Source organism: Sarcophilus harrisii, unplaced genomic scaffold, assembly GCF_902635505.1.
Source record: "Sarcophilus harrisii unplaced genomic scaffold, mSarHar1.11, whole genome shotgun sequence".
Lineage (NCBI taxonomy): Eukaryota > Metazoa > Chordata > Mammalia > Dasyuromorphia > Dasyuridae > Sarcophilus > Sarcophilus harrisii.
The window spans coordinates 65267-82401 of NW_022290903.1; the positions used below are offsets into that span (position 1 = coordinate 65267).

The 17135-nt window shown below is 30.4% G+C and overlaps 1 protein-coding gene across 1 annotated transcript; it reads right to left on the minus strand.

Annotated features, from left to right (window-relative positions):
- Positions 1-8723: 8723 nt before the first annotated feature.
- Positions 8724-10153, minus strand: LOC116420423 (olfactory receptor 5F1-like). Its single transcript, XM_031945300.1, has one exon. It carries the CDS (start codon positions 9837-9839, stop codon positions 8895-8897), a length of 945 nt encoding a protein of 314 aa, XP_031801160.1. The 5' UTR covers positions 9840-10153; the 3' UTR covers positions 8724-8894.
- Between the last annotated feature and the right edge of the window lie 6982 nt (positions 10154-17135).

Consider the following 17135-nt stretch of genomic DNA (forward strand, 5'->3'; position numbering starts at 1 on the left):
TCTTTACTACTTATATTGCATGAACATGGTTACTTTAAGATGCTATTTTAAAATACAGGAAAACTGCCCAGTATTTTTCATTTTATTTTGCTAGATACCATGTGAGCTTAAAGGTAATAACTTTTTATTAAATAATAATAAATACTTATTCTCATCTTCATTCAAAATAATTTATAGCGGGACAGAGCCAAGGAATGAGAAGACGACATTCTAAACTCTCTCCTTCCCCTTACTAATTACCAAATTCAAGACTAAATTAGTGCTTGAATGGTAAAATTCATGAAGATTGGAAGTACAAAATTTCCCAGCAGAAGATAATCTGGAAGATAGCCAGAAAGGTTTTGTTCTGAGTGGCGAAACAAGCCAGTGCAAGCAGGGAGATAGAAGGAGAAGGTAGATACTGCTAATTGGGGGGATATTGGATATTGATATTGGGTATCCAATGTTTTTCAATTTAAAATTTTTGTTATCAAACTTTGAAATACTTTTATTCCTCTAATGATCATTTTCCCCCATGAAATTTAATTTAATTTGACCAAGGTGATTCTTTTAACAATCCTAGTTCCTTTACCTTCGAAATATCATGTACCATTGTTCTAATTCTTTAATGTTGCAGATGCGAATTCATTTTTAAATCTAATAGTAAACAAACAGTACTAAATACATTAATATAACATTGATAGAAATTAATAAATATATGCATATCTTTACCTATTATAACTCATAATAGTACATAATACATGTAATGTATATATTACATAAGACATAATATATTGGCGAAAATACATGTTACATCCATGAATAAAGATCAACAAAGCTAAATCCTCTACCAGATCATTACCTTTAGGGAACAATTTCCCTCCACTCAATTAAGATTCAGCAGTCCACCATCCGAAGATACACGATCCTTCAGAACAAGCCCTAACCGTTAAAACCTTATTTCCCTCTGACTGGCTACTTTGCTACTTCAGGCACATTTTTCCCGATTCATCTCAACCAATGGCCTTTTAGAGTCATTTGTTGATGGTAAAATGCTGTTTGGCCTCATATCCCTTTCTCCAGGGTTTCTACAGCATTGGTAGTTTTTAATTTTGGGGTTTTATCCAACAGGGGGAGCCCTGGGGGCCATTAAAAATGCAGACTTACATACCAAGACCAATAACATTTCAACTGGACATCAACTTAAGGAAAGAAGATCGGACACAATTATTTTAAAAATGGTTTATTTAATGAATTGATTAGACATAATATTAATCAAAAACTATAATAAATATCATGTTTAGATAATTAAGCTAAGTATAATAATCAATTATATTAAAAAGACATAATTAATCAATGATCGATAGAATATTAATTATATTATTAAAACCTCACTAGAATCATTTTATTTCCACCCTATTAAAACCAATAGACGAATGTATTAAGGGTGCACTTGTGTGAGTGTGGGTGTATGTGTCTGTGTGTGTCTGTGTGTGTGTATGTGTGTGTATGTGTGTGTATGTGTGTGTAAGTGTGTGTATGTGTGTGTAAGTGTGTGTAAGTGTATACATGTGTGGTATGTGTGTGTCCCTGCATGTTTAAGTGAGAAGCAAAGACAAACAATATTTATAATAGTTTTACCACTAATCCCGCCTACCCTTTAATAAATTTTATCGCCTTCCCCAAAAATCGGATGATAGGCCTTTTGGTTGGTAATTAAATACTGTGGAAAAATAGGTACTAAAACGCAAGCCCAACAACTAAGTCTAACTCAAACCCACAAAACAACCACTCAATGTTAAATTTTTATAACTATTTGGGATATTATAGTAAATACCTTAACTGCCCATAAATTAGGGCAAACAACTATCTTCCAAAACCCAAAAATTTTAAAATTACTTTTTATGAAAAAAAAAAATTTTTTTGGATGACATTGACCACAATAAATAAAGCTTACTTATGTAACTGGTATGAATAATTGAGTTTAGGAATCCTGCTGTGAAGGCTCCCATGGGCCATCTTCAAGCAGACTGCCCTTGACAATAACTGGGTAAAAGAGGGGTTACAATTCCGCATAACGGTAAAAAGCCTAATCCAAAGAGGATACATTCAGTGGTTGTCAAAACAATAAAGACACACAGCTGCAAAAACACCCAGCAAAAAGAGATTGACTTTTCTTTCAATAAATCAGCTAACATCTTTGGAGTGATAGTTGGAATAAAAATGTCATTGAAGGACAAGTTAGTCAGAAAAAATATTAAGGTTGTGGAGTTGAGGAATCTATTTTGATTAATTAATTTTCCCTGAATTGCCCAATTAATGTGAAATTATAAAACCAAAATAAGATAAAAAGTATAATTTGAAGTTCAGGTGAGTCTGTTACCTAGCAAGATGAATTCAGTCACTGTGGTTTGGTTTCCCCAGACATTTATTCCAAATATCAGCACAAATACATTTTGAAAATCCTAGGATTAAAAGAAAATATGGTAAGGGGAGATGGCTCATTTAGCTGAAGAAAAGTATGGGGATCTTACAATTTATAAGGGAGATAGTAATATATTCTAAGTTTTGCCCCCCTTAATTTCTTCAAAACTCAATAAGCATATGCTAATTAAATAATGGGCTTTTCGTCTTTTACATTATTTAAAATAAGCTAAATACAGCACCCCCTTATCTTTTCTACTAGCAATTTAAAGGTAATCTATTCAAAGAAATTTAAAAAAAAACAAACAAACAAACAAAAAAAAACACCTTTGCAAAAAGCAAACAAAAAAAACAAAGGGAATATGACCAAAAAAAAACCCAACATTTAAAGAAAAATTTTTCCAATAGTAAAATCACTTAAGTTAAACTCCAAAGTATGTTTTGTAAATCTTCCTTAATAAATTAAAGATAAATCAAACTTCTCTGAGATACAGTTTCAACTGTTTTATTTTTCTAGGAGGTTTGACTGGATGCTTTTAAAGATAACATCCCAAATCAAACTCTTTAATATCCTAAAATCTCCTTTAGAATTTAGAATCTAGATTCTCTTAACTTTAAAGAAATTTCCAGGAAAAATAATATTTATTTCACTTCTTTAAACACTAGAGGGAAAAAAGAATTAATTAAGTACTTAATATATGACAGAGGCAGTTAAAGGATAAAATGGTTAAAAAGTACTGTGCTTGAAATAGGAAAGACCCTCCCCATGTGTTCAAATTTGGCCTATTAATACATTAATTAACTAGCTTTGTTAAAAAGCCTTGTAAAGTAACATTAACCTGTTTTCTAGTTTCAAATTTGGAAACAACTGAAAATGATTTAACTAACTCCTCTTGTATTTCTCCAAAAAAACCCAAATGGATTTCAAGTGCTGTAAATACTGAACAACAATAATTTATGTGACAGGCGGTAACTGGATCAATACGTCATACAGAAGATATAAAACACATTTTTTGGTTTTATACTTTTCCTACCTAATTTATAGTACTTTAAAAAAAAAAAAGCATGTGTCCAGGAGATATAAAATCACATTATTAATGAATTGGAAATTAATTGGAAAAATTAGGAAGAAGGACTGGTTTAATACAAATTGACTTATGGGCTTTGGGAACTGTATGCAACCCATTTGTTCTCTCAAAGTCTCAATTCTTGAACTCTAAATTGGAAGGGATGATATACAATTATTTTTGAGGAGGAAATTCCGGAAAATATAAAACCATTTTATTTATTTTAAATAATTCTTACTGTGCCAGGAAGTGAGCCCATTCAAGCCCTAAAAAAAAAAAATTGAATTAAAAATATAAAAGAAAAGAATACATACCAAAAATTATAGCACCTCAATGATGTAAATAATATCGAAAATAAAAATATATTAAAATAACTTCCCACTTTCTTTTCCATTTAAGACAGATTATCAATTAACAACTTCCCTGGGTCTTAGTCTTCTCTCCAGTTTTTCAAGTTAACTTTCCAAAAGCCCATATATAGATTCTGTTTTCTCATTATAAGAAATTAATTCCCAGTGCTATTAAAGCTTTTGGGAGAAATCTAGATTTGTTTTTTATTTTACCTTCAATCAAAAATAAAATCAGAAAAATTCTTTGGGAATCTATTCTCTGGGGAATCATTCCATAGAATATGATATAATATTGAAAATGTGAAAAGATAATATAAAGAGATCATAAACTCTTTTCCTCTGGTTTGCTTTTGATATGGGGTTCTTAATATTTAAGCTGAGTTGGGGAAATTAATGATAAAATAAATGAAATATGTCTTTAACCCAGAAGAAATTACAGACATCATTTTAAATAATAAGATCAGGGTCCAAAGGGAACATTTTTAACATTAAAAACATCCATAAAAGCAACTTAATTATTATCATAAAGATCACATTTTCTCATTGTATTGGTATAGAAACTTAGGCTCATAGATAATGAAATGCCTTCTAAAATCACTTAGAACTAACAGAATAGAACTAAGGTGGCAGAGAGAAGCCAGGAAGTTGCCTGAGCCCTTCCCAGTTTCCTTCATAAGTTACATAAGAACCAGGCTTCTAGACAGACTTTGGAATGACAGAAGCTACAACAAAATAAAGTGAAAACGTTTTCCAACTTAAGATAATTTAGAAGTTCTCCAGGAAAGGTCTGGCTCATTTGGGTACAAGGAGAGCACAGCATATCTTAGGCATGGTCCACACAAAGGTAGTGGGAGGCTCTTAAATGCAGTACAAAAATTCCTCAGTCCTCACTCAAAAGGACAATAGCCTTGCCTGCTAGCAGTATATTCTCCAGCCCTGCACAGAAAGTAAATTGCCAGCCCCAGAAACAAGGCAATAATCGAACTAGATAGGAATATTCCAGTGCAGTAAATTGTAAACTGCCAGCACCTGGGCCCTGGATCTCAAAGCAGTGGCCCCATCCATAATAACCCCAGCACAAGAAACTTGGGACAGTGTCCCACATAGTCTTGGAGAAGATCTCAGCTTCAGAAAGCTTAAAAAATAAGCAACTAAAAGACAGGAAAAAACCACCTAGACCATAGAAACCTATTATTGTAACAGGTATTATGTAAAATTTCAAAAGAAGATATGAATTAGTCTCAAAACTCAAAAAGCCTTCATGGAACAGTTCAAAATAATTTAAAAGTTAAATAAAGCAATAAGAGCTATGAGAGACAATCAATGTCTTGGGAAAGGAAGGGAAAATTGACTGAAAAATTCCTTAAAAAATACAATTGACCACTACACACCTTCTCAGATTGGCTAAGATGACAGGAAAACACAATGGTGAATGTTTGAGGGGATGTGGGAAAACTGGGACACTGATACATTGTTGGTGGTACTGTAACTAGATTGAACCATTCTGGAGAGCAATTTGGAACTATGCTTAAATAGTTATCAAACTGTACATATCCTTTAACCCAGCAGTGTTTCTATTAAGCTTATATTTCAAAAAGATCTTAAAGGAGGGAAAGGGACCCACATGTGCAAAATTTTTATGGCAGTCCTTTTTGTAGTGGCAAGGAACTGGAAACTGAGTGGATGCCCATTAGTTGGTAAATGGCTGAATAAATTATGATATATGAATATCATGGATTATTATTGTTCTATAAGAAACGATCAGCAGGATGATTCAGAGAGTCTTGGAGAGACTTACATGAACTGATGCTGAATGAAATGAGCAGAACTAAGAGATCATTGTACATGGCAACAGCAAAATTACATGATGATCACTTCTGATCACTGTTAACTCTCAACAGTGAGATAATTTAGAACCTTTCCAATGGTTTTGTGATTAAAGAGCCATCTACACCCAGAGAGAGGACTGTAGGAACTTTAGTGTTATTCACAACATAGAATCCTCACGGTTTTTTGTTGTTGTTTGCTTGTATTTTTTTTCTTCATCATTTTCTTTTCTGGTTAAATTTGAATTTTCTTGTACAGCAAGATAATTGCATAAAATGTATGCATATATTGGATTTAATATATATCTCTACCATGATTAACATATATTGGAATACTTGCTGTGAAAGAAGTGGGGAACTTGAACACAAGGTTTATGAAACGATAATATTGCAAAATTATCTACACATATGTTTTGAAAAATAAAAAGCTTTATCTTAAAAATAAAATAAAATATCAAAAAATACAATTGAACAAATGGGGAAAAAAATCTGAAGGAAATACTTCTTTTAAAAATAGAGTTAGACAAATGGAAAAGTGGCCTACAAAAATTAACTGAAGAAAATCATTTCTTAAAAATTAGGAATGGGAAAATGGAAATTAATGATTGTGAGATATCAAGAATCAAAATTAAAATGAGAAAAAAAATAAAAAATATGTAAATTACTTTTTTGGAAAAACAACTAACCTGAAACATAAATCCAACAGAGCTAATTTAAGATTTATTGAATTTCCTGAAAGCCATGATAAAAAAAGGCCTGAATAAATCTTTTAAGAAAACTTCCCTGATATCCTAGAATGAGAGAGTAAAATAGTCATTGAAAGAATTGTCTTGTTCACTTTCTGAATGAGATCCCAAAATGAAAATTCCATGGAATAATATAGGTATATTCTAGAATTGTCAAGTCAAGGAAACAATACTCCAAGCAATGAGAAAAAAAAAAATATATATATATATATATATATATATATATATATATATATATATATATATATATATATATATATATATATATATTGAAGAGCCACTTTAGGAATGACTCAGGATTTAACAGCTTCTACATTAAAAAAAAAAAAAAAATTGGACTACAACCAAGGGTCTACTACCCTGGAGTCTGAATGAAGATTGAAGCATACTATTTGATCTTTTTAATTGTTTGTCATTTCTTTTTCATGTGTTTTTCCCTTTTATTCCTATTCTTACTTCACAGCATTACTGATGGAGAAATATATTTAGCATTATTGTACATGTTTTATCCCACATCAGATTGCTTGCTGTCTTGGGGAAGGGAGAGAGAAGAAAAGAAAAAAAAAAAAAAAACTCCAAATCATGCAAAAATGAATGTTGAAAACTATCTTCACATGTAATTGTAGTAGAAAAGAAACTGCTAAAAAAAAAAAAAGAAAAATAATAAACTAAATATAAAAGAAAAAAACAAGTTAAACTCTTTCTATCCTTCAAAAAAGAAGGTGAGGGGCAGCTAGGTGGGTCAATGGATAGAAGACCAGCTTTGAAATCAGGAGGACCTGAGTTCCAATCTAGCCTCAGACACAACACTTTCTAGCTTTGTGACTCTGGGCAAGTCACTTAACCCCAATTGTCTCTGAGGAGGAAAGGTGATTGAGAAGTTGAGAATTATATTTTTATTAAGAGAGTTTAAAACAGTATACATAGATTGAGGTTGACTTTGGTGTGATATCATAAAAAGGAAAATAAGAGGTAAGAAAAGGATTATACTAGAATAGGGAAGGGGTTTTAAAATGTGGCAAATTATATTGCTTGAAGATATACAAAAGGCCTGTTACACTACAGGGAGAAAAAAGGAATGAATGAGCATTGTTTGAACCTGAAACTCATTATTATATTATTATATGGCAGCCTTTTTTGTAGTGACTAGAAACTGGAAATTGAATGGATGCCCATCAATTGGAGAATGGCTAAATAAATTGTGATATATGAATATTATGGAATATTATTGTTCTGTAGAAAATGATCAACAGGATGATTTCAAAGGAGCCTGGAGAAACTTACATGAATTGATGATGAATGAAATGAGCAGAACCAGGACATCATTATACATTTCAACAACAATACTATATGATGATTAATTCTGATGGATGTGGCTCTCTTCAACAATGAGATGATTCAAACCATTTCCAATTGTTCAAAAATGAAGATTGTTTTTATTCCTCATTAATCTTAGCACGTTTGCAGTGTTGTTTTATGTTAATAAAAAGCTAGAATTCAAGTTATTTTCTATTCAACTATTTTTGTATATTTTATATTAATTACTGCTATCATTTTTTTCTTTATTTTCATGCCTACATAAAATATTGAACAGGTATATCTTTTTTATAATACATCACTTGCAGGGTATTTTACCCAAAATGACATTACTGTTTTCAAAGGTATGATGACAAGTTATGTAATGTTTGATGATGAAGAATATCATGATGATAAATTGAAAGACTTTGACTCTGCATTCCTAATTTCATTTCTATCTTTGTTTTAATATCACTCTTTGATAATTATGCTAAAATGCTAAGTCCAGGCTAGCTCCCTGGAGGCCTCAGGATGAGCCAGTCAGGATAAGTAAAAGTATTTGGTCTTTAGGGGTAGAAGCAGGCAAACTGCCGTGAGTTTAGCCAAAGATCTCTTCTTGATTACATTTGGAGAGATAAAATTCAGAAATAATTCAGTCATTTATAGATGTCTAATAACCTCTCATTAAAACAGATCTGAGAGTTCCCATAGTTCTCGTTTTGTTCGGTATTAAATGCATTATAAAGCACTTTCTTAACTAATATGAATAAAACAATGACTAACTTGTTGCAGTGTTCTCATCCCCTCTTCCACCTCCAACACTCCTCCCCCTCCAAAAAATTCACAAAACAAAACATTGATTCCATATTTTAAACATTCTCCTATTGTCTTCTTAGGGTTATTACCCGGGATTTCAACTGATATTAGAAATATAAGTTTCTCATGCCTCCATTGAATTCCTTCATTAAATTTAATTTTAATCATTTTTCAATTTATTAATTTGTTTGTTTATTTACTTGTTTTACTGTTGTGGCTTTCATTGCCACTCTGTTCTCCATAATTATTATAATTAGAACTTCTATTGTCATGTAAAGTAAAATGGACAAACAAAAGACACACTAAGGCTACCTCAGCTAATGTCAGTAATTAGAAGTTGAAAGAATTACATATTTGAATTTTAATTTAAGTTTATTATCCTAAAAAATGTCATATAAGGGTTGGGATCCTTTTCCTAGTAAGAGCACTCTTTAAAGCTCTCTTCACTTCCTCATTTCTCAAGCTGTAGATTAAAGGGTTCAACATGGGGATAACCACTGTGTAAAATACAGATATAACTTTTCCTTGAGTTGGGGAGTAACTTGAACTTGGACACAAATAAGTAACAATCTCAGTTCCATAAAATATAGCAATAGCTGTAAGATGAGAAGCACAAGTTGAGAAAGCTTTGCGCCTCCCTTCAACTGAATTCAAGCGTAAAATAGAGAAAAGGATATAGATATAAGAAGTAAGGATGATCAAAAGTGTTCCCAACATGTTTATCCCAGCACAAATGAAAATAATAGTTTCATTCATTTGAGTGTCAGAGCAAGAGAGTTTGAGAATTGGGGGACTGTCACAGAAAAAGTGATGGATAACATTAGAGCCACAGTAGGATAAACTACTTATGTAACTAGTATGAATAATGGAGTTCAAGAATCCTGCTGTGAAAGCCCCAAAGGCCATCTTCAGGCAGACTGCCCTTGACATGGTTGCTGGATAAAGCAGTGGATTACAGATGGCCACATAGCGATCATAAGCCATCAGTCCAAAGAGGATACATTCAGTAGTTATTAGTGCAATGAAGACATACATCTGCAAAAAGCACCCAGCAAAAGAGATGATTTTTCTTTCAGACAATAAATCAACTAACATCTTTGGAGTGGTAGCTGAAGAATAAAAAATATCAGCCAAGGACAAATTAGTGAGAAAAAAATACATAGGTGTGTGGAGTTGAGAATCTATTTTGATTAATGTAATCATCCCTGCATTTCCCATCATTGTGAAAGTGTAAATCACCAAAAATAATATAAAAAGCATAACTTGAAGTTCAGGGGAGTCTGTTAATCCTAGCAAGATAAATTCAGTCACTTTGGTATGATTTTTTCCTGACATTTATTCCAAATATCAGCACAATCACACACTGGAAAATCCTAGAAGAAAAACAAACAAACAAACAAACAAAACAGTGAAGGAAGGGATGACTTAATTAAAGAATAAGTTTGAGAATTTACCAGTTACAAATTGCTTCTGGAATCAAGTTAAGTAGAAAAGAGTGATAAGTTGTATTTATTGTCTTATATTAAATAATTCATAAAGTATTTGTTTTTATAAAGGTGAACTTGATAGTTTTTGTGTTTATTTTTCTTATCCTTTATTAAGAATCTGCTGTACTTTATGCTTTATGTGAGAGATTTAAATGATAGTTTTATATTTATTTGAATAATTGCCTAACAAAAAAGAAAGATAAAAGGAAGACACAAGTAAAATATGAAAATAAACTTGACAATGATAAAAAAAATTGCTTCCCCGGGGGAAAAATAATTTAATTTAGGTGCATAGGGTGTATCTTAAATCATCATATAATTTATGCCATCAAGAATATTTTACACTCTTTCTGGGATATAGTTTCATATATTTTTTCATGAGATTGTATGCTTTTAAAGACACATAGCAACTTTAAATCTGTGTTCCTATAATAAGTTTGCTAAATGTAAGATTGGTCAGGATTCTCTTAATTAAAGAATTAAAGTCTGATTAGAATCCTTCAGGAAAAGAATTTTATAAATTGTGAAATCAATCAATAAATAAGCATTTATTGAGTATTTATATTAAGGAACAATTGAATGGTGCTGTGGAAAAAGCATTGGGCATAGGATCAGGAAGACTCATCTTCATCAATCAAAATCCTGCCTGACATTTTTTATTTCAATGTGATTGGGCAAGTCAATTAATTCCATTAGCCTCAGTTTTTCGTTTGTAATATGAGCCAGAGAAGGAAATAACAAAATTCTCTAGTATCGTTGTTAAGAAAAAACCCATATGGGATCATGAAGAATTTGACACAATGAAGACTACTAAACAACATTAAGAACATATGTGACAAGCATACAGAAGATATAAAACATTTTAAGATTATAACTTTCCTCACAATTTAATATACTTTAATTTGAAAAAGCATTCCAGAGATATAAAAATCAATTATAAGAATTGAAATTAATTGGAAAAACTAGAAGAAGGCTGGTTACATAATTGACTTATCGGCATTAATGGTTTATGCAACACCTTTTTCTCCAAAGTCTCAATTAATTGAACTCTAAAATTGAAGAGGATATATCATTATTTTAGAGTACTTTCTTTGGAAAAGAGCCTTTAGTTATTTAAAACTTTCTTAAATTGCAGAAAGAATCTTTTTCCAGAAACAAATTTTTAATTAAAAGTTTATTAAGAAGAAAAAAATAACCAAAATTATAGCAGAATCTAGTAAATAATACTAAAAATTATATAATTCAAATAATATTCACATATCTTTCCATGATCTCAGTATTGATCAATTACACAACTTTTAGTCTTAGCTCCAGCTCTCATTTTTCATTAATTCCCAAAAGTTCATTCAATATGCATTCTGCTTTTCTCTTATAAGTAATTAATTCCCAAGTGCTATTAAAGCCTTTTGGGAGAATCTAATTGTGTTTTTGATATTATACCTTCAATCGAAAAAAAATCAGAAAATTCTTTGAGGAATCTACTTCTGAGGAATCATTTCCACCAGAATATGAGATAATATTGAAGATGTGAAAATATTCTAGAGGCAAAACAGTCTTTCCTTGGTTGACTGATATGCCTAGGGATTAATTTTACATGATTGGAGGTATATAACAATATAATATGTCATAATCAGAGTATGTACAACATCATTGAATAATAAGATCAGTGTAAGGAACATTTTGACATTAAACATCATAAACCACTTGTATGATCAATAGTATGTTAATTTTATCTATAAATTACTGAAAATTTACAAGAAATAGTTTGGAATTGAATTAAATGAAGATAGGTGAGACAATTTATTATGTCTTCTGTCCATTTTGTCAGATGATAAACTCAGAAAAGCAATTATGACTACAGAGTCATCTAGGTAAGTAGAATCTGAGAACAAGATTTAAATTGTACATATTGTCTTCCTTAGTACAAACCATTTTTGAGTTCTGTACATAGTGATCATTCTTATAGCTTAAATTCGAGCTCCAAAGACATCAATATTACTATTATATTACATCAGATTTTAATAAAATTGAATTTAAGTATGCAAAATGAAAATATAGGTTGATTAAATTTAAATTAAAATAGAAATGTGAGGAAGATGAAGATTATTTACAAATGTTAGTGTGACCTGGACAAGTCTTGTAACTCCATTTGTATCCTGAGAAAAACTAGGAGACTTAGTTCAATGTAAATAATAAGGAATTTCTCTAGACTGAAAGAATTTAGTAGTGAACTCTAGGCATAGAAATAGATTTCAACTAATTATTATTCAAAGATAATTTTGAGCTCATTGTATATAGAAACTTTAGGTAAGCTTAAAGAAGGATACCTTCTAAATCTTAGAACATTATCTAGACATAGAACATAGGAGACAGACTAGGATAGCTGAAGTAATTGTGACTTATTTGCCTTACATGAAGTAAAGTTGAAAGGTTAGACATGACTTTGATACCTAGAAGCAACAAAATAAAGTGAAACGTTTGAGGTCACATACTTAAATAATTTAAAGTTCAGAAAGAGTCTCAAATATGTAAAGGAAAAACATATCTTAATGTCCACAAAAAGTATCATAGAACCTCTTTCAATGAGTACAAAGAATCTGAGTCCATCATCAAGTGAATGCTGACCAGATGTAGTGTTATCACCTGAATGGAATATTATCGTGCACCAGAAATGACAAGGCAGATATTCGAAAACTTGGAAAACTTTCATGAACAGATAAAGTAAACAGACTGGGCCTAGATCTCATAGCATGCCCCATCACACAATATTGCACAATGAAGAACTTGTAAATGTCCACATATTTTAGGAAATCATGACTTCAGAAGCTTAGAATCATAAGATGAAAAAGCCAAACACCACCAGACATAGAATGACCTTTATGTATACATATATGTAAAATTTCACAACGAGAATGATTTCTCTAAATACCAAAAATTGCCTCATGAACATCATCTCAACAAATTGCACATGTATAAATAAAAGCATCCAAACTATGAATTTATCTACTATCAATGTCTGGGAAAGGAAGGAACTTACTGAAATTCCTTAACAAAACAATTACCACTCACCTTCTCAGACTAAGATGCAATGAAAAATATTTGTGCATTGATTGAGATTGGAAAATGGTACACTGATACATGTTAGTGTACATAATAATTCAACCATTCTGATAGCATGGAACTATATATAATGTTATCATAGTCTTGTAAATAGCCTTGAAACTTAGTATGTTTCTAGTTCTGTTTTTCAAAATGAAATTAATTAACAGAGGAAAGATTCACATTCAATCAGCAGTCACTTTTGTATGCAAGAATATGAAACCATTCATGATGCCCATTATTGATTAATTTCATTATGACTACTATATTTCTATATTTGTATTTAAAAATAACGATCTAGAGGATGTATTACACATAGAAGTCTATATGATACTATATATAACTATGCTGACATACATATAGCATGATACTATAGATGATATTGCATATGTTGAAACCAGTAACTGTTATATAACATATCAATCATTTTCTTGATCTGTTAACTCAAATTTCAGTTTATATTTAGACTTCCACAACTGTCTTTTGATTAAAATCATTATCAACGCATTAGAAGGATAAAACAGTAAGTTTAACTAATATCATTAAATCCAGTCATAAGGAAGTATTTGTAAAGGTGTGGCTTTTAAATAACTTAGCTGTTGTTTTTTTCTTACTTTAGGTTAATGTATTTGATATCCAATATGCATAATGTTCAGATACATTCATTCCATTTATCTTACCATGATATAATATTGAATACTTTGTTAGGAAAGGAAAACTAAAAAGTTATACACAAATCTTCTAAAGACTATGCTACAATGATTTTTGAAAAATAATAAATTCTAAATAAATAAATTCTTCTAAAGATACTAATATTTTTAACTTAAGGATGGTAATAAAAAGACAGAAAAACTTTGTAATAAAAAGTTGACAAATGAGATTAAGTGCTACATAGGAATTATAAGAAATCATTTCATAAAGCATCAGAATGGAATACTTAATGATTGTAAGATATCCAAGAATAAAATAAAACTGAGAAAATAATATATTATTACTTGCTTTGGAAAAAAAGCTATACTCTGAAACCATAATTGCAAACTAATTTTAAATTATTAGATATTTCCATATCATGCCATCTTAAAAGTGAATATCTTTAAGAAGGAAACATCAATGATATCCTAACCAGAGAGTATAGTCATTGAAAAATTATTTGTTACTTTCTGAATGAGGATCCAAAAATTGAAATTTCACAGGAATAAATAGGTATATTTAAATTGCTCAATGGAACATATCTAATAGAAAGATAACAATATATATATTATATATATATATATATATATATCACTATATATATATTGAATGTTTCACTTGCAGGTAATGACTCTGTTTAATCAGCTATCCATTAAAAAAGAAATTGATACATAAGTCTATTCTCTGGAGTCTGAATTTAAAAAAATATTTGATCTTTTATAATAGTTGTCATTTTGTCATGGTTTCTTTAATTCCTATTCTTATGCATAAACTTTGATAAAATATATTTAGCATTATTGTCATGTTTTATCCGACAACTGATTGATTGTGTCTTGGAAAGAGAGAAGAAAGTAAAAAAAACTCCAAATCTAGAAAGATTTGAAAACATCTTCAATAATTAGTAGAAAATAAATTCTAAAAAAAAGAATGAATAGGAACCTAAATAAGAAATGAACAAAACAAATTAAAACTCTTTCTCCTTCAAAATGAAGTAAAAGCAGCTTAGGTGTCAATGTGAAGACTCTCAACTTTAAATCAGGTGGAGGACTAGTTCAATCTGCTCAGACTTCACTACTTTTAGCTTTGTAGAACTCTGGTTATTGCTCAGACTACATTGTCTAGAGTAGAAAGCTGATTGAAGTGACATCTATATTTTTATTAAGAGATCAATAATTACAGTTACATAGATTGAGTGATTGACTTTGTGTATATCTAAAGAAATTAGATTGTATGTTTAAAAGATTATCTAGATAGGAAGGTGGTTTTAAATTGGATTATTTGTCATTGAGATTATACAAGGCTCTATTACATCAGGAAAGATGAATGAGCATCTTTTGAACCTGAATATTGGATTTACTTATTATTGCAGCCTTTATTGTAGTGACTAGATAAGGAACTGAGAAATTGAATGGATGCTTAATGACTTGTTGAATGGACATAATTGCTGATTATTGAATACTTATGGAATATTATTATTCTCATAAAAATGACTTCAACGATGATTTCAATCAGAGTTCCATCAGAATCACTTAGCTGCAATTGATTTGGCAATGAATAGAGAACTGAATCTATTAAGATTTCTACAAAATACTAATGATGATTAATGATGGATGTAGCTCTTCTTCAATGGATTATTCAAACATTTAATTATTCAAATGAAGATTGATTTAATATTCTCATTAATCTTGAAGACGTTTGCAGTGTTGTTTATTGATTTAATAAAAAGCAAATTCAATTATTTTATATCAACTAATTTTGTATATTGCTTAAATTACCATGCATATTTTCTTATTCTGCCTAAATAAAACTATTGAAAGTATATCTTTATAATAATCACTTGAGGGTATATTACCAAAAGAAATTATATATCCAAAGATGACAGAAGTATATCGTTTGAACTGATGAAGAATATCATGACCTGACTAAATTGAAGATTGAATTGAAATCTAAATATCATTTCTATCTTATTCTTAGTCACTGATAAATGAAATCTAAGCAGGTAAGATTCTAGCTCTAGGATAGTCCAAGTCAGAAAGGTAACAAGCTGTGATCTTTAGTAGAGCAGGCAACTGTCTGATAATGCAAAATCTTTCTTGATTACATTTGACACAGATAATTCAGAAATAATTCAGTCATATAGATGTCAATAACCTCATTAAACAGATTCTGTTAGAGTTTCTTAGTTTGTTTGTTTGTTGTATTATGCTTATAAAGGACTTTTAACTAATAGTATTCAAATACATGACTAATTCTTAAAAGGTTACATTTATCTCTTCAATATCACCTAAATCCTCCAAACCCTCAGTCAAATTACAATTACAAATCATTGATTATTGTTTTAAACATTTCTCCTATTGTCTTTTAGGTCTTGTGCTAAGGATTTGCATTGATATATACAGAAATATAAGTTTCTACATCACATATTAATACACTGTTCCATTAAATTTAAGTTTTAATCATTATGTCAATTCATGTAACTTTCAGCTTTAGTCTTTTATGTATAACTTGTTATTGACTAGATGTTATTTCAATATCTTAACATCTGATAATCCACTGATTCTGTGAGTAATTAGAATTCTTTATTGTCATTGTATTTTCAATAAATGTACAACAATTGTAAGACACATCATAAAACTACCTAAAGCTTAATTTGTAGTAATTAGAAGTTGATATAGATCATGAATATTTGAAGTTTTATTTAAGTTTATTATCCTACATATAATGCACATCATATAATGGTAGTTGATCTCTTTTCTAGTAGATACGCTAATCTCTGTTACAGCTGACTCCTTCTCATATTCAGACTATTAGATTAAAGGTTGTTTAAATCGATAAGCTCACCTCTGTAAATTACACCATATACTTTCCTTTGATGTTGTGTTGTTGTTATCTTGAAGACATCAATATAGAAAGTCTCAGTTCCATAAAATATATGCACTACATTGAATTCGAATGGTAAGTTATTATATTCCATATAAATCTAGGTTCCACTCTGTTCCAGAGATCACTTTAATTAGACTATTTACATTATAGGTTGTTTAAAATCCAGCATGCAATGCATGATCTTGGGGACTGTGTTGACTGACCAAATTCTAATTGCTTTATAGAGCTTGCTTCTCCTGCCTTCATGGTAATTGGAATAAACAGTCCATATCTGCCCATTCCTATGGGGAAAGTTTTCACATGTTTGCACTACCCCCTCCCCAAAATTACTGAAGGGTTCATAATCCATTAGATACCCTCAATCAGGTTTAGCCCAATTGCATACTTTTACCATAGTGTGCTGCTGTAATGCTACAGATGAGCTACATATGAAAGGGAAGTAAAAGGTGGACTTCAAAGGTAGATGAACAGC